At 45.0% G+C, this 18,733-nt stretch overlaps 3 non-coding genes and 1 gene segment (V, D, J or C); 3 read left to right on the top strand and 1 right to left on the bottom strand.

Moving 5' to 3' along the window:
* Window positions 1–4,031: 4,031 nt before the first annotated feature.
* Window positions 4,032–4,126, bottom strand: trnai-uau (transfer RNA isoleucine (anticodon UAU)). The gene is made up of 2 exons: window positions 4,089–4,126; window positions 4,032–4,067 (listed from the first exon to the last, which is right to left on the bottom strand). It is a non-coding gene; the product is annotated as a tRNA-Ile (tRNA).
* Window positions 4,127–5,066: 940 nt separating this feature from the next.
* On the top strand, window positions 5,067–5,140 carry trnan-guu (transfer RNA asparagine (anticodon GUU)). The gene has a single exon. It is a non-coding gene; the product is annotated as a tRNA-Asn (tRNA).
* A 1,337-nt stretch (window positions 5,141–6,477) lies between these two features.
* On the top strand, window positions 6,478–6,549 carry trnae-cuc (transfer RNA glutamic acid (anticodon CUC)). Its single transcript has one exon. It is a non-coding gene; the product is annotated as a tRNA-Glu (tRNA).
* A 6,769-nt stretch (window positions 6,550–13,318) lies between these two features.
* LOC144484663 (T cell receptor alpha variable 22-like) lies at window positions 13,319–13,714 on the top strand. The segment is given in 1 exon segment: window positions 13,319–13,714. A coding segment is annotated over 1 exon segment (396 nt).
* The last annotated feature ends 5,019 nt before the right edge of the window (window positions 13,715–18,733 follow it).

The raw sequence follows: 18,733 nt of genomic DNA, 5'->3' as shown, positions 1-18,733 counted from the left end.
GCTATGGTGCGGGGGAGGATGAATGTTTAGCTCAAATATCTACTTCATAAGAAGTGATAAAATAATGAATGGTCTGAGATATTTCCATATGATGTTCCCTCAATTTGTAACTTTGCATTGTGTGAAATCTTCTTTCAGAGTGGAGGAAAACTTGCCTCCCCATTTGACTGCTGATCCAAACAGTGCCAAACAGGAAAAAGCAGCAAAGATCAATATCTACAATAAAATCTCTAATAAAACAGCACAGGTGAGATTGATCAGAGTTAGAACAGCACAGGAAAGCTGTGGGTGGGAGCTGCCATCGGCAGCGTGGTCACGGGTAGGATTTGTCTGCAAAGAGCTGAACTCAATAACAATGTTACTTTGGAAATTCTATAACTTTCCTTCTCTGTAAGAGCAGCAGCTGAATTTTCATTCCATACTGCGGCGAGCAGGCTCGCACCAAGAGTGTTCGGGTTAGTAAACGATTCAATACAAAGCGAAATCTTCATCACTCATGTGGATGGAAATCGGGACCAAATAGCTGAGTAGCAGATTGGAGAGTTTCTGAATTAATGTACAAGGTGACAGAAAAAGCACTAAATGTTTACGTTTTTAAGTCTGAGAAATGGAAATGGGCATAGTTTTCAAAAATCAGATCGATTGAACAATCTTATATCAATTAGGTTGATTTGCCATGTTAAATTAACCCTAGTGTAAGGAGAATTAGCAGGGTAAATATGTGGGGTTGCGGGAAGAGGGCCTGGGTTGGATTGTGGTCGACGCAGACTCGATGGGCTGAATGGCCTCCGTCTGCACTGTAGGGATTCTATGATTCTATGATTCTACAACTGTAAGTTACGATTATCAATTAATATAACTGTGCAACTGGACCACACCAGTTGCTGTTTTTTGAGTGCTTTTTTATTGCAATGTTAAGAATCTCCGTCACTCTCTCTGTGGAAACTGAATTTGCCGTGTGTGTGTGAGCGCACCCTGCTGGGCACCAACTGGAACTGCCAGTATGGGGTTTTTGTACCGCATTCGATATATCTCTGCAGCAGTGTTGGACTCCATGGCACAGAAATACACAGCGCTGTCGCAAATCAGTGCGTTCATGATCGTTAGCTCGCTAGTATTGTTATTTTTTCATCAAATTGAGAAGAAACCCGATCATTGATGTCGGTGTTCCTTTGCACATTCTCTCCAATAAGCTGAAACATGTACACTGGCGCTTTCCCGGAGTGCTCACTGTACCATTACACGTAAAGACTAGGATGGCTAGTTTCTAAGGCAGAGATTAGTGTCACAGTACTTTCCGCTTTAACCGATATTTCAGGACCCAGTTGATCCACTTTGTCTTGGTGGCTCCATTCTAACAGAAATAACAACAACAATCAGAGTCAGCCTCATATTGAGCAATACAATTATCATCTGCACCATCACTGTTGTTTTAGCAACAATAACATCTGGGTTGCACCAGTCAGGAGGAGCATGTAGTTTTACTGGGAAGGAAAAAAATCTTACTGAGGCGTGAGATAATGCTGAGGATCTGAGCGAGTCAGTTCTCCATGATCCTCCTCAGTCTGTAACTCAGCAGTGAGAGAAATCCACTGTCACAGACAGAAATACAGATCCCCGTCCCATTGCACAGCTCATCCAACCAATGAGAGGAATGGCGGAACGCCAGCAATCTGTCCAATCACACAATCGGGTCAGAGTGAGAGCACCAATCGGGCGCTGTGGGTGGGGATTCTGCAGACTCAATATTGAGTGACGTGTGCGGTGACTCTCAACTGCACTCGGAACTGTTCGGGCGGAAATAGCGCTAGTTCAATTTACAGAAGTCTCTGATCATCCTGCGCCTGCTCATTGTTCAGGTGTCTAACAATAAATAAAGCGACTGCGACATGAAACAACGAGAATCATAGAATCTTTGATTCGCGAATGAGGTCATTCCGCGTATCTTTGTCTCCTTGGAGGAGTTCTCCAAATCATCCAATTCTCCCTGCAGCTCCATGAAATCTCGATCTCACTAACGTTGCTCTCAAGAGTACAGTCCCGGTCTCTATTACCTCACCACAAAACTGAATTTCCTCATCCCTGGACATGATGCAAGGCGAATGATTGAGCGGAGATTTTGGAAAATATTGTCATTTGGCGGGTGGGGAAAATGGAGATGGAATCAAACCAGGAAACACTCTCAAGCTTTGCGAATCTTTAGAAACTCTTTGGGAACCGGAACCAGAGGAGATTGAAGGGTGAACTGTCCGACAGTTGTAGGAGAGTTGGTTCCCGGTGACATGGGTGTGTCTGCAATGGATGGGCTCTGACTGTTAGACTTAACTAACCCATTAGAAATCCACTCAATTATTCGATTCTCTCAAACTCATTATTTATTCTCTCTTTCTCCATTACACGGTGAGTGAGACAGGGAAAAGCAGCAATCTTCCAGCCCCCACTCTCCAAACATCCCCTGCCAGCAAAAAGGACTGGCAACTTAGCTGTGTCTGTTTTCTATGAAATGGTGAAGAGTAAATATTAAATATTTTGATTGATCCCCAATTCAGTTCACATTTAACAATAAACTTCAATTCGGAAACTTCAGAGCAGTGAGTTTTGACAACATTTCTGCCCCGTTTAGCGCCGGGGACCTGCGCAAATATGAATAGAATGTGATTATCCCTTCAATACACAAAGTCCGCTCAGGATAAAAGCGACTAGATGGTCAAACAGTACAGTCTGATTTAACTTTATAACCTGATTTGAGGAAGTACAATTCAGCTAAAAACCCTTTTTCATGCGGCAGAGAAATTCATCTGACATTAGAATCAGTAAATGACATTTGTGCCATTTTTTCTCTTTTACCATGTCTGGGTGGCGGGGGGGGGGGGGGGGGAGCGGTGGCGATAGGGGGGAGGGTGGTTGCACTGTGGCACAGTAGTTAACACTGCCATCTCACAGTGCTAATGATCGATTCCCGGTTTGGGTCTCTGTCTATTTGACGTTTGCACGTTCTCCCCGTGTTTGCATGAATTTCCTTTGGATCTTCCGGTTTCTTCTCACAGCCTGAAAGACGTGCTGGTTCGGTGCATTGACCCGAACAGGCGCCGGAGTTTGGCGACCAGAGAACTTGACAGTGTCTTCGTTACAGTGTTAATGAAAGCCTTACATGTGACTAATAAATAAACTTTATTTTAACTGAGCATTTTGCAGAATATCATTTCACACTTGGGAAGTGCAACTGCAGTTAGACTGAGAGATAATGTTTTCTTTCAATATTTAATAACAAAAGAAAATGAGGTAACGTTTCCTCACACTGAGAGATGAGTTAGTTAGTTTCCTATTTCAGACAGGAAACCTTTCATATGTGAGGTGAATGTATAAAACGCCACACTTTCAGAAACTCTGAAGGACAATCAAACTGCACGGTTCGACACCCCAGTCTCTGGCAGAGTTGTAGAGCATCGTTTCTGTCTGTAATAATTATCACATTCACCTAAACACACGAAAGATTCCCGATTCGGAAACGGGAGGAAATATTTTTAGATACGTTTCACCTCGGGGTGAGGAAAATAGAAATAATTCACGTTTATTGCTGAATATTAGCTGAATACAGTAACTTACACGATGTTACATTTCGCCTTCCCGTCCACATTTCAGTACACACTCAAACCCGACAGAATATCTTTAACTGACTCCCGTTTCCAGCTCTGTCAGTTCAGAAAGCTTCTCTCAAACTTGCACATTCGGGCTTTTTCTTTTGGTCATTTGTGAAACATTGGCGTCGCTGGCCAGCATTTAATGCCCATCCCGAGTTGAGTTGCAAGCATATTGCTGTGGCTCTGGAGTCACAAGTAGGCCAGACAAGAGCAGCAGATTTCCTTCCTAAAATACATGAGTGAAGCATATGGCTTCCTCCAACAGTCGGGAATGGTTTCATGGTCATCAATGGGTTCTCAATGCAAGATTTTTAAAAATTGAATTCAAAGACCTACCGTAACCATCTCCAAAATGTTACCTGTTCGAGTGAAAGTAACACCTACAGGACCTGCTCCAGGTGAGGATCGAACTCACAACCTCGGCATAGCTCGCTGGCTGTACTGCTGTATAAGTACCGCGCGCTAACCGATTGCGCCACTGGAGCACTGTGTTAGAACCATATTTGTCAGTTTATTAAAGACTTCTACAGCGTCACCTCCATTAAGAACAATCATTCGAGGCAACATAGACGGGGAACAAACGCATCAATGATTCTCTCTTCCCCGGCTCCACAATAAGTGAGACAGGGACAAGCAGCAGCATTTTACCCCGCATTCTCCAATCGTCCATCCGCTGCCAGCAGAAAAGCGGCGACTGCCGCTTCAATGAGTGGGTTACCGCCCATCCCTGGGACACAAGATTCAACCCCGTTCAAACCTCGCAATACACCGAACACAAGCTCAGCAAAACGTTTATGGATTATATCCCGCGCACTGAACCTTCGAGTATCGTTTAAACAGTATCTGAGTGAGTCACAAACAATATTCAAACCAACTTTCCAAAACGTTTCAGTAGTAAATTCCTCCATTTGATTGAAAAGCTGAGTGTTGTGAATCCTGAAATGAACACCATGGGGTTTATGTTACCCAGTGACTATTAGTCCGTCAGGTTTCCAATTCCATTTGAGTTGTATATTGAAGCGAATCTCATTTCAAAATGAGGAGAAAACAAGGAAAATATTAAATCTTGGAACAAATCCTGAGGGAAATGGGTCACAATATTTGGATGCAGGTGCAGCTGTGAATGGTGTTATTGATGATTGAGTGGAAGCTATTGGATCCTTGGGCTTCTGGTGGTCAGTTCCCTTCCCTCCCGTTGAATTCCTCCCTGTGATAAGAGACATGGATTCATTTTACCTACACGTTCATAGGAAACAGAGAATAACCAACACACTACAGAAATGCTGCGGGGTCAACGTAACCAAAGATACTTGTATAGAATTCTAAACGGTGCGGTCATGCTGCAGTTCTGGAACAGGTTTTGCAGAAAGAGAATTGTGGTTATTGACACCCTAGCTTAGAATATCGTTAGCAGCTGCTGTCTGAGTCTCTGTGGCGCAATCGGTCAGCGCGTTCGGCTGTTAACCGGAAGGTTGGTGGTTCGAGACCACCCAGGGACGGTGATTTTACTGTTTTCTCACCATCTGCATTCATAGGCAAATGGGTCCGTGGTGGTCGATAAAAAATAGCTGTCAAGTGTTACCGGCTGTACTGTTATCTGTTGTCACCAACATTATTTAATGACTATTGACTTCAGACATATTACATATAATATTATATGCATGCTTCCATTATACCATTAAGCTTAAAAATTAGAATGGAAACATTAACTTGTGGCTGAACATTTGTTGCAATTCCATATCCCTGCTTCCATTCATTCCTGAATAGATCATAAATCTATCCAGCCCGAACTGAAATGTGTTCAATGATGGAGCATCTACAACCCTCTGGCACAGAGAATTCCCCAAATTCACTGTCCTTTGAGTGAAGGAATGTCTGCTCATCGCAGTCTTAAATCATCAGCGGCTTATCCTGAGATTGTACCCCCGTGCTTTAGATTCCCGGACCAGGGAAAATAATGTCTCAGCATCCACCCTATCAAACTCATAGAATCATAGAATCCCTGCAGTTTTTCAATGCTATCTATTCTTTCTCGTTAAAGCTGTTGAGATTTTCCAGCTTTTTCTGTTCTTGATTCAGATTCCACCATCCTCAGATTTTGCTTTTATTTTGTCTAAAATGGGGAGATGCAAACTGAACACACTATTACAGATGTGGTCTCAACACAACCCTGAATAACTGTAGCAAGACTTCAAACACTTCAAAACTTAACTCCCTGCTCATGGCTGGAAGGAGAGTGTGACAGTCGATAATTGGCACTGTGTACGTTCCTGCAATCAGGAACTGGATCAGGAAAATGAGATATCTGTGTCTCCTTATACTGTTATCTCTAAACTCCATCTCCTCTCAATGCCGTGTGTCATACATGCGCTTTCCTTGCTTTCCAGGTGAAGATCGGGTTCACCAACTCTCTGAGTCTGTATCAAGCAGCTAATTGACCCTGGGAAATGGACAACCAGATGAGAGACAGCGACAGAAACAGGAAGAGAAGCGACAGGATAATGTTTCGTAAATGAGTTCTGCCAGTTGCTCTCCGTGGTGAATGTCTGCCGTGTGTTACCTTGCAAGTTTCACAGAAGCCACAGTGATGGGTTTGGTGGGTTTTGGAAATTGAAAGTGCCACATGACCAGCTGCGGGACTATTTCACCTCACGGTCGATTTCATGTTGCAGCTAACGGGTTTCGCTGTTTTCATTGGCTGAACAGTCCCTTGGGTTCGATCTAAACATGACAATTTAAAGGAGAAATTTGTTTTTGGTGAATAAAAAATCCGAAATAAAAATAAAAAGCAGAAGGCTCATGGATAAATGAATCTTTTAACGTGTTTGACCCAGCTTCCCTGGTGGTCTAGTGGTTAGGATTCGGCGCTCTCACCGCCGCGGCCCGGGTTCGATTCCCGGTCAGGGAAAGTAGATTTATTGCTGCGTGAAAATCCTGCGTTACTTCCAGGTTTGTACAAGTTCTGTCGGAATCAGTACCAGGTAGATTTCCTCTTTTGTGTCTGAATTAGAAATGTCACATGTCAAGAACAAAAAAAAGAGAGAAATAGGATACAACGCGCTGACGATATAGATGGTGATGCGGCCTAAGATCTGGCTGTTGATGGAGTAGATTTTATTGTTTCCACTGACACAAATACCTCGCAGGTCTGGGTCCAAATCTCGGACTCAGTGACAAGACCTTTAATTCTAACTCTCCGACCTCCAGTGAAGTGGAGGCAGTTTTCACTCAGAAGGCAGGAGCTTTGAGATTAACAGCGTGGGATGGAGAAAGACTCAGTTTGAACGGTGACGCTGCCGGAGGAATGGAGAGCTGGAGTTCACCCAGAAAAGCAGCAAAGTTGCTTCTTCTGTACAAACCTCCTTCTGTACAAACAGTGGCCCCCAATTTGGGGCTGGAATCCACCGTCCATTAACGCTGATAAGTTAATGTTGATCAGCAGAATTACCACAAAATGGTTTATCACAGGTTGGTACTAACACTGCAGTAAAATTAAATGCAGTAGAATAGGACGGCATGGTTTCACAGTGGTTCGCAATGATGCCTCACAGCGCCAGTGGCTCAGGTTAAATTTCTCGGATCACTCTTTGCGGAGTTTGCACGTTTTCCCCGTGTCTGCGTGGGATTCCTCTGTGTGCTCCGGTTTCCTTTCCAAACATGTGTGAGTTCGGTTGCTTGGCCATGCTAAATTGACCCGCCTGTCAGCGGGATTATCAGGGTAAATATGTGGGTTTCCGGGAATAGGGCGTGGGTGGGATTGTTGTCGGTGCGCACTTGATGGGCCGACCGACCTCCTTCTGTACAATAGGGATTCTACTTGAATATATCATTATTCATTTTGACTGGAGGAACCAAAAGAGGCAATGCAAATACAAATTGTTGTGGGTAATTGACGGGTTTGTGGAATGCGACGGATTTTTCTCTGTACTGTTGAAACTGGCACCAACATCACTCCTGTTTTCGATCAGGAAGTAATTCCAATTCCACTTAAATCATGGGCTGCAAAAAAACAAGAAATCTTGATTCCCTGGCCAGGAATCGAACCGCTGCGGTGAAAGAGCCTAATCCGAGCCACGAGATCACCAAGGAAACTGACTGCAAGTGTTTTAATCTAACCTATCCATGCTAACTTGGCGCTTTGTTTCGATTTCAGCATTTCTTTGTATCCCAGGAACAAGTCTGTCTGACAAGTGCCTCTTGAATAAACACATTTACTGTGGATGCTGGAATCTAAAACAAGAACACAAAACGCTGGAAAATCTCAACAGTTCTGAAAGCACCTGTGAAGGGAGAAGAGAGCTAACGTTCAAAATCTGGATGACCCATCGTCAGAGCTGAAGACAAAGAATTCTGGGCGAGATTTATACTGTAATGGTGGGGGATATGGGTGTGGGGTGGGTGACAAAGGTGTTCCATATAAATTAAGAAAAAGGGAATTTTAATGGTGGTGATCATGGCTGAGAAGGGTGCTGCTGGCTGCCCATTAAGAGATCAGAATGTGTTAATGGCAGAACAAAGGAAATGTAAGAGACGGCCCGAGTGGGGTGGAGGGAGAAGGGGCAACAAAATGGAAAGTGAGATTTTAAATAAACAATGCAATACATGGAAATTATATATATATAAAAAGAAGATATAAAGTAATATAAATAAATAAGATGAAACGAAATAAAACAAAATAAATGGAAATTGGGTGAGGATGGAGGAAAGGAGATGCTCTGAAGTTGTTGAATTCAGTGTTAATTCTGGAACGCAGTAAGTGCCGAATCGGGACATCGGGCGATGTTCCTCCAGTTTGGATTGGAATTCCTCCTGATATCATTGTTTATTGCCCCTTCCGTCACGTTACTGATAATCAAGAGTAGACTGATGGTAATTTGCGGTGTTGGATTTGACCTGATATTTTTAGGAACAGCTTAGCTCGGATTGTGGTAAGATCTGAATCTGAATTCTTCAGCACCATTGCCAGAATATATTTTTACGGCCATAGCATTTGCTGTTTTCAATGCTTTCAACTTTCTTTTTCCTTAATTCAAATCAAATGGAATTGGCATTTTTTCCGTTCAGTGTCTTCCCCACTCTGTCTCTTTCTTTCTCTTTTTAGATCTGCGTCGGTTATTCCCTCGCTCAGTCTCTCTATCCAATTCCCCTATTTTGTTCTTTTTTATTCATTATATTCTCTCCATGTCTGGGTGGAACCAAGCTTCATTGAATTGATTCCTGAGATGAGGTGGTTGTTGAGCTGGGCACACGTCTTGATCTTCAGTGGCGGAGGAGACTCAACGGGACATGTGATCCAATCCCACCTCATTGGTTCTGTTCACTGCCAATACCAGCTCTGGTAGCAATCACTTCTGATGGTGTCACTGATGAGAATTCGAGGACACTAAATTGAGGATAGCGCTATTTGTGGAGGAGTGGGTTCAAATTCCCCCACCGTCAGATACTCACTTAATTTGCTTTAAACGTTAAGAATAAAGTTGGTCAAACACGTGATCGCCAAAACGTTTCGCAGTGGAATGTATTATCATTCATTTTGATTAGAGGAACCAGAAGAGGCAATGTAAAATGAGAAACTAACGGGATTATGGAAGCAGTTTTGTTGCTTCTCCAGTAAACCTGCTTCAGCTGCAAGGACTGCTGTGTTTCTGCAGTGTAGTGGTTATCACGTTCATTTCACACGCGAAACGTTCCTGGTTCAAGACCGCGTAGAAACATTTCCAAATGCTTGTTATTGCTCACTGATTCATATTTCAGAATTATTCTCGTTTCTCACGAAACTTTAATTGAACTGTTGAGTTATTGCAGCATTTAAGTCGGGAATTGCTCTGTAATGGGAACAAAACGGAAGCTATGTGTTAGAGAGCAAGAGAGGATGGACTCACTGACACAAGGGATGATGGACAAGTGCAACATTGAGCTGGTGATGGTGGAGTCCGGGTGATCTATTGGTGCCGAATCAGTATTTTCACCGCCAGGGCCCGGGGTTTATAACAATCGATAACTAAGTAGAACATTTTGAATTTGCTCCGTTTATGGGGATAATTGGATCTGAACACAAGGAAAGAGGTGCGTTTTACTGGAATCATAAATTGATATCATGATTGAGTGAATGTGTCTCAGGCGAAAGTGGTCTGAAATGAAGCAATGACTAAAGCGATGATGATCAACTAATTGCAAATCTCTTAAATCAGCTTCACTGGAAGTTTCGTGGTCAGGATTCAGTACGGTGGTTCGAGTTTGATTTCCACCCAAGAACTGAATAACTTTCTATAATTCTTCATTGAATGCAAACACACCTCACAGCATCTGTGAAGGGCGAAGCAAGATTAATCTTCCAGCTGCATGAACTTGCACTAGAGTTGGAAAAGTCAGACATATAACATCAGAAATAAGCTCTGACGAAGAATCACACGGCAAACACACGGCAGACAGTGATCACTGAAAGTAACTGACACATTTCAAATTCTGCCGCTTTCCATTAACATCTTTGAACTTCGTATTGTCCATCTCAGACATTTCCTATGAATCAAATATTACCCACAAAATCTTCGCTCTGATGCTCGTTCCACTGATTATAGAAGAGTAACTGTTAAAATGGGCATGCGGTTGGCTTCATAGCTCAGAGCGCCAGTCATCGTGGCTGGCTGGTTAACGTGATGGAGTTTGAATCCATTGGGATTTCCCGTTTCTGATTATTCCTGGTTTTAACTCTGTGTCCACAGAGCGAATTGAATCAAATCCACCCAAACAATCGGGCGGTTTCACATTTCCGTTCATTCACAAAAGCATCACGGAACCTGTAGTCAGAAATGGAACAGAGACGGAGCCAGGTTGTGTTTTCAGTGTGTTGTCTCTCCTTCGGCCTCTGTCACGCTGGGTGCGTGTATGTGTCTGGGTTTCTCTGTGTGCGTCAATGTGCTTTAGCTCCCCCTTGGAAATGAACAGCTTTTTAGCGTCACAAATTATCCACAATAGTTCAAAAGTTTAATCATGAAATGTTTCAGAGAAAAGATCAGAGTGAAAGATGTAAGAGGAGTTTGTAATGTTTGGAAGGAGGTGCAGCAAATAAATAGAAGACGGGAATGATGTTACTGCTGACTGAGAGGAATGCATTGTAACGGTGGGGGATTTTATTGATCGGTTAACTGTAAACTTTGAATTCAGAACAAGCTGAGGCACCAGATGGAAACAGCGTTTGGCTTCAAGTATGTTAAGAAAGGGTGCAAGCATCGCTACAGCAGGAGGACGGTTAGCTTAGTCGTAGCATATCAGATGTAATTTCAGAATCGTTGGTTGCAGCCCCACGTTAGGCTCCATCATGTTTAAACTTTGCTGCTTTCCTGGGTGACTCCAGCTCTCCATCCCTCCGGCAGCGTCACCAATCAAACTGAATCTTTTTCCATCCCGCTTTGTTGACCTCAGTGTCTGAATGAAAACTGCAATCAATAAAGGTGAAAGAGTTTAATGTTCATTCGGTGAGAAGTTTTCTTCTTAGCCTGGGAATTTTTATCCAGAAATGCGTGATATTTTTGTCAGTGTAAACGGTTAAATCTGGCCCATTAGCACCCAGACGTTACCTTGTATCACGATCTCTATCGGAAGAACCTTACAACCTATCACTGTCCTTCACTCTGTGTTTGTTCTTGACCAGTTGCACATGTGACATTTCCAGCTCGCAAGCAAAACTACAAATCTCACTCCACTGATTCTGACAGAGCTGTTTTCGATCAGGAAGTATTTCAATTTTTCTTAAAATCAAAAACATTAAATCTTAGTACATCGAAGCCAGTCTGCGACCCTGAAAGCGCCGACCCCTCACCACTCGATGACCAGTATCCCACCTGCCCGATTCTCCCAGATACTGATTACAGCAATGTGCACAGTGCCAATTATCCACAGACACACTCTCCTACACCGAGCGGAAACGAAATAAGCATTGCATCAAACTGTCACGCATCTGTTTCCAGCAGTGACTGAGAAAACAGACAGCAGAATATGATCAGACCGACAGTTCCATCATCAAATCAGCCTACAGATAGAAAACATAGAATCCCTATCGTGCAGAAGGAGACCAGTCGGCCCATCGATTCTGCACCGGCAACAATCCCACCCAGGCCCTATCCCCTGAACTCCATGCATTTACCCTAGCTAGTCCTCCTGACACTAAGAGGCAATTTATCATGGCAAATCCACCCAATCCGCACATCTTTGGACTGTGGGAGGAAACCGGAGCACTCAGAGTAAACCCACGCAGACACGGGGAGAACATGCACACTCCACACAGACAGTGAGCCAATGTCGGAATTGACCCGGGTCCCTGGCGCTGTGAGGCATCAGTGATAATCATTGTGCCACCATTTGGCCCATAAAAAATTGAAATCATGCAGACTTTCCGCAACCTAACTGAGAAAGTTTAATAATGCATCTGCCCGGTTTCGAACAGGGGACCTTTCGCGTGTGAAGCGAATGTGATGACAATTACAGAAACTGTGATCAACAGAGAGCTTGAACTACCGTCAAGTTTACATCGAGCCAGGCAGAAATCGAACTTGAAATCTTCTGATCCATAATCAGACGCGTTATGCATTGAGCGACTAACCGACATGAACGCAGGACCTCCCTGCTTCTGATTAGATCTTTATTCTGCAACCTCAGAGCTGGATATTCACATCAGTTTCGGGAGAGATGTTTCTGATCAGCTGTTAATTCCCATCAACTCAGGGCTGAATATTCAGATCGGCTCCAGGAGAAATGTTTCTGACCCTCAGACCAGACCCACTGACGTCACTCGCACTACATAGTGACGTCACATGGGCTATAGGGTGACGTCACACATTCTGACGCCACACATTCCGCATTCTGACGTCTGACGTTGGGCGGCATGGTGCCACAATGGTTAGCACAACTGCCTCACAGCGCCAGGGACACGGGTTCGATTCCAGTCTCGGGTCACTGTCTGTCTGGAATTTGGGTGTTCTCCCCGTGTCTGCGTTCCTCTGGGTGATCCGGTTTCTTCCCACAGTCCAAAGATGTGCGGGTTAGGTTGACTGGCCATGCTGAAAAGCCTCCTCGTGTCAGGGGGATTCGCGGGGTAAAGATGTGAGGTTACAGGGAGAGGGCCTGGGTGGGGCTGTGGTCGGTGCGGGTTCAATGGGCCGAATGGTCTCCTTCTGCACTGTAGGCATTCTATGATTCTATGAGGTTCCAATGCCACGGATGCTCTGACGTCAGAATGCCGGATGTTCTGACGTCACAATACCGGATGTTCTGTCGCATGCGCACTCTCCTCCCCCGCACTATCAATGCTGAAGCTCCTTCACTGATTCACTTTGTGATCACAAGTCCCCGCGACCCGGCTCTCACCGCCACTGTGTAACTGGTTTGGGGTTCGGCTTGATATCCAATAGGGTTGCTTTCCCAGGAGCTTCTCTCAGCCTGGGATCCGCTGACAGCTGTTTCTCACAAGTCTATAGGATCCAACGTGTTTCTGACCTTCACTTGGTTGATTATTTTCCTGGATTTCTTACTGTTCCCTCAGTGTAAGTGTGGTCACTATTTCTGACAGGAATATTTCACACCTCAGCAATGTTAGGCTCTGTTAAATTGAACTCAGCTTTATTGTATCATCTCGAATTGTGAATACAATTGTACTTTATTGTGCTACATTATAGTACGATATGCTATTACTGCAAATGTACATATTCTTCCCAGATGCCGCTGGCAGTAAAGAGCTATCACAGTCTCCGGAGTCAGTGGTTGTTACCGAGGGAGCCACTGCATCGTTGAACTGTTCAACCACAGGAGCTGGAAAGGTCCTTCAATGGTACAGACAAAATCTAGACAGAACCGTGCAGCACCTGGTGAGCGGCACCAGCGATCAGGGCAGGATCACGGCTCGGCATACTTTCTCAGAGAACCACAGCGTTATGAATGTTAGTGAAGCTCGGCTGACAGACACCGCCACCTATTTCTGTGCAATGGAGGCACAATGTAGCAAATACCATACAGGGCCGTACAAAAACCTGCCGCGATCATCCAGAAAGTGGAGCCTGTGCAGAGAGCTGGGCTTTTAATCACTCTCTCCCTTGGATACGCGCCACAGTCACCCGATCAGTGGGATCTGTTGCCGATTTGGGTTTACTCTTTAAAATCAAAAAAGAACGGATAAAATACATTTAAATTGGGTTATTTTCTGTGGGAATGTCATCCGGGCAGCGCATGTTCCATGGTGCTTCCAAATTGGAATAATCGTGGTATTCGGTGAATCAATATTAAAAGGATCCTTGTCTATTTCCTGTGATAAATCCCATTCCAGTCTGTGACACATTCTAAGTTCGGCTGCAGGGACGAGTGACAGACATTGAGTTTCCCAGACTCCATCGGAGTTGAACGCTCTGAAAGACCAGTCAGGAGTGCTAAGGGACAGTCACTCCATATCTGAAAGCTTTCTGTACCTATCTAGACAGCGCAGTATTCCGGGTAAGTTATGGGATATTTAATGAAGTGGTAGAGGGCCAGACATTGAGATAGGTCCCAAAATCTCTCAGACCGGTTCGCTGTTCATTTGAACGAACAAAGACAGCAATGCACCTGGTCGATAAATAAACGACCAAGTCATCCCATTTTCACAGAAAAGTGGACAGGGATCGAAAAATGTTATTCATTGCATTGCTATTTGTTACCATCTGGAGTAGAGCGCCGCAAACTATAAGGGAAGAGCATTCAATAGTAAATTTCAAAAAGGCATTGTCAGACCATGAGAACGGAAAATAACACGTGGAATGAGGGGTGAGAAGAACAATTGGGAAATGTCTTTCATTGAGCCACAGGGAGAGTCAATTGTTTATGATCCATTCGCGCCCGTCCGACACTATTTTTTCTCAGTCACTTGAGCAGTCAGCAGATGCAGGGTAGTCACAGACTGCTGCAGGTTCAGCTGTCGCTGTTTCCTCTCCATCACCTGCGACTGCAGCTGAGAACTCCGCACTTCCATCAGCTTTGAGTCTGCGGTGACTCCGGTCACAGCTTCCGGTTGCTGCGTTCACTCTAACACCATTGTGCTTTTCGAGACATTGCTGCCGCTGGTCGATTTCTGTCATTGGTTAGATCAGAAGTTCAGTGCTTCAGTCTATTCATCAGTGTAGCAAGTAAGCTTATATTAACACTGCAGTGAAGTTACTGTGGAAATCCCCTCGTCGCCATATTCCGGCGCCTGTTCGGGTACACTGAGGGAGAGTTTAGCATGGCTGATTAGCGACTGATTCAGGAAGTGGTGCGTGGTACTGTCGGATAATACAGCCTTTTTAACGAGGTGAGTCTGTGTTGAAATTATGATGGAGCATTCCAAGTATTCATAACTACAGCAGACTTTGACACATCAAATGTTTGGTTCTAGGAATTGCTGGGGCATTCTCAGTTAACGGCCCTGGAAGATGATATAACAGTAATATTTGGCTGCATGATCTCTACATCTAAGAGCTTTCATTACCGCTGCTCTGAAGTAGATTTGGAGGTTAACTACATGCATTGCGCCATAAAGATATGTCTCATGATTTTGCAATCTGTTCCTCTTGTGACCTAGACAAGATGTGTAGATGCCGGCGTTGGACTGGGGTAAACACAGTAAGAAGTTTAACAACACCAGGTTAAAGTCCAACAGGTTTATTTGGTAGCAAAAGCCACAGGCTTTCGGAGCGCTGCTCCTTCATCAGGTGAGTGGGAGTTCTGATCACTAACAGGGCACAAAGAGACAAACTCAATTTACATGAATAATGATTGGAATGGGAGTCTTTACAGCTAATCAAGTCTTAAAGGGACAGACAATGTGAGCGGAGGAAGCATTAAGCACAGGTTAAAGAGATGTGTATTGTCTCCAGACAGGACATTTAGTGAGATTTTGCACATCCAGGCAAGTTGTGGGGGGGGGGGGGGGGTTACAGATAGTGCGACATGAACCCAATATCCCGATTTAGGCCGTCCTCATGTGTGCGGAACCTGGCGATCAGTCTCTGCTCAGCGACTCTGTGCTGTCGTGTGTCGTGAAGGCCGCCTTGGAGAACGCTTACCGGGAGACCAGAGGTTGAATGCCCGTGACTGCTGAAATGCTCCCCAACAGGAAGAGAACACTCTTGCCTGGTGATTATCGAGTGGTGTTGATTCATCCGTTGTCATAGTGTCTGCATGGTTTACCCAATGTACCACGCCTCGGGACATCCTTTCCTGCAGCATAACAGGTGGACAGCGTTGGCCGAGTTGCAAGAGTAGGTACCGCGTACCTGGTGGATGGTGTTCTCGCGTGAGATGATGGCATCCATGTCGATGATCCGGCACGTCTTGCAGAGGTTGCTGTGGCAGGGTTGTGTGGTGCCGTGGTCACTGATCTCCTGAAGGCTGGGTAGTTTGCTGCGGACAATGGTCTGTTTGAGGTTGTGTGGTTGTTTGAAGGCAAGAAGTGGGGGTGTGGGGATGGCCTTGGTGAGATGTTCATCGTCATCAATGACATGTTGAAGGCTCCGGAGGAGATGTTGTAGCTTCTCGGCTCCGGGGAAGTACTGGACGACGAAGGGTACTCTGTCCACCATGTCCCGTGTTTGTCTTCTGAGGAGGTCGGTACAGTTTTTCGCTGTGGCGCGCCGGAACTGTCGATTGATGAGTCGAGCGCCATATCCTGTTCTTATGAGGGTATCTTTCAGCGTCTGGAGGTGTCTGTTTTGCGATCCTCCTCATCCGAGCAGATCCTGTGTTTACGGAGGGCTTTTCCGAAGGGGATGGCTTCTTTAACGTGTTTAGGGTGGAAGCTGGAGAAGTGGAGCATCATGAGGTTATCCGTGGGCTTGCAGTACAGTGAGTTGCTGAGGTGGCCGTCCTTAATGGAGATGCGTGTGTTCAAGAATGCAACCGATTCCGGAGAGTAGTCCATGGTGAGTCTGATGGTGGGATGGAACTTGTTGATGTCATCATATAGTTGTTTCAGTGATTGTTCACCATGAGTCCAAAGGAAGAAAATGTCATCGATGTATCTAGTGTATAGCATCGGTTGAAGGTCCTGTGCGGTGAAAAAGTCTTGTTCGAACCTGTGCAAAATCTCACGAGCTGTCCTGTCTGGAGACAATACACATCTCTTTAACCTGTGCTTAATGCTCCCTCCACTCACATTGTCTGTACCTTTAACTGCATTGCCACTTTCAATGACCATTCTGTTACCATGGGGATCAGCCTCTGATCTTCGGGTAATCGTTTTCCAAGGCAGCCTTCACGACACACGGCAACGCCGAATCGCCCAGCAGAAACTGATAGCCAAGTTCCGCACACATGCGGACGGCCTCAAGCGGGATCGTGGGTTTATGTCACACTTTCTGTAACCCCCCACGACTTGCCTAGTTTTGCAAAATCTCAATAACTGTCCTGGCTGGAGACAATACACACCTGTTTAACCTGTGCTTAACCCTCTCTCCACTCACAATGTCTGCACCTTTAAGACTTGATTACCTGTAAAGACTCGCATTCCAAACATTATCTTGTAAATTGGGTCTGTATCCCTGTATGCCCTGTTTGTGAACACAACTCCTCGCTCACCTGAGGAAGGAGAGACACTGCAAAAGCTTGTGCTAACAAATAAACCTGTTGGACTTTAACGCGTTGTTGTGAGACTTCTTCGGGTGCTTACCCCAGTCCAACGCTGGCATCTCCACATTATGGCCGCCAGAGGGAGACGATGTTAAGTTCGGTACATGTATTGTGGTGTTCTTGTATGGGTCTCGCTATATCTGTAGCAGTGTGGACTCCAAGGAACAGAAATATACCGCACTGTCAGCCATGAATGTGTTGCCGATCGTCAGCTCGGTGATCTTGGCAGTTTTATTTAGTGTAGCTGAAAAGCGGTCGCTAATGTCGGCGTGTCTATACATTTTCACACCCAGAATGTGAAGCATATACTGTGGAGACTGCCCGGGACTCTGGCTGTACCAGTACACATAAGGGTTGGAATCACTTGTCTTAAATTTGCAGGTTATTGTGACATTACTTTCCTCTTGAACTGTTTTTTCGCCAACCGGCTGCTCCACTGTGTCTTGGTGACTCCAGTCTAATGTAAAATTATAGTAAAGGTAAAAACAATCAGCTGCAGCCTAATATTTATAAACCAAATTGTCATTTAACCATCACTCATATTTTACCAGCAATGATATCCGGCATTACAGGGAAGGAAATATATAGAACTTGGGGAATAGGAGCAGGGTTTGCCATTCGGCACTTAGAGCCTGTTCGGCCATTCATTATGATTACGGCTGATTATCCAATTCCATAACCTGTTCTCACCTTCCCCCCATATCCTTTGACACCCTTTGCCCCAGGAGTTACTTACTAAGAACTGAAATAATGATGAGAATCGAAGCAGGACGGTTCCCCATGATCCTTCCTGGGTCTGTAACTCTGCCGTGATGGAAATCCTCTGTGAGAGACAACCATACAGATCTCCGCTCACTGTACTGCTGATCCAACCAATGAGTGGAATGGAGCAGCGGCAGCAATCTGTCCAATCACACAATCAGGTCAGAGTGAGAGCAGCAAACGGAAGCAATGGGCGGGGATACGGCAGACTCAATATTGAGTGACGTTTGCGGTGACTCTCAGCTGCACTCGGAGTGAATGGAGCGGAAATAGCGACGGTTGAATCCACAAAAGTCTCTGACCATTCTGCACCTGCTCACTATTCAGGTTTCTACCGACAAATCGAGCGGTTGGGGCATGAAGCAACGAGAATCATAGAATCCTGGAGCACCGGCTGAGGCCATTCGGCCTACCAATGCTTCCTTGGAAAAGTTCTCCGAAACATCTTCCATCTCCAGATAATCCAGATAATCCACAGAGACAGGATTTATTTCTAACATTTATTTTCCTTGTTTTGGAATGTCAATTATCAAACAGGAGTGACCACCCACTCCCCCCTCCCCACCTCCCTCCTTCCTCCCCCCCCTCCCCCCCTCCCCCCCCCACACACACACACCCATTCTAAATCTGATTGAACAGACTGCGCCAATCCAAGCATGCCAATTAGAAAGTCACTTGTGAACATCGCCAAAGCCAATAGGGAT

The sequence above is a fragment of the Mustelus asterias genome, unplaced genomic scaffold (assembly GCF_964213995.1).
Source record: "Mustelus asterias unplaced genomic scaffold, sMusAst1.hap1.1 HAP1_SCAFFOLD_122, whole genome shotgun sequence".
Lineage (NCBI taxonomy): Eukaryota > Metazoa > Chordata > Chondrichthyes > Carcharhiniformes > Triakidae > Mustelus > Mustelus asterias.
This window is presented reverse-complemented; position numbering and strand designations above follow the sequence as displayed.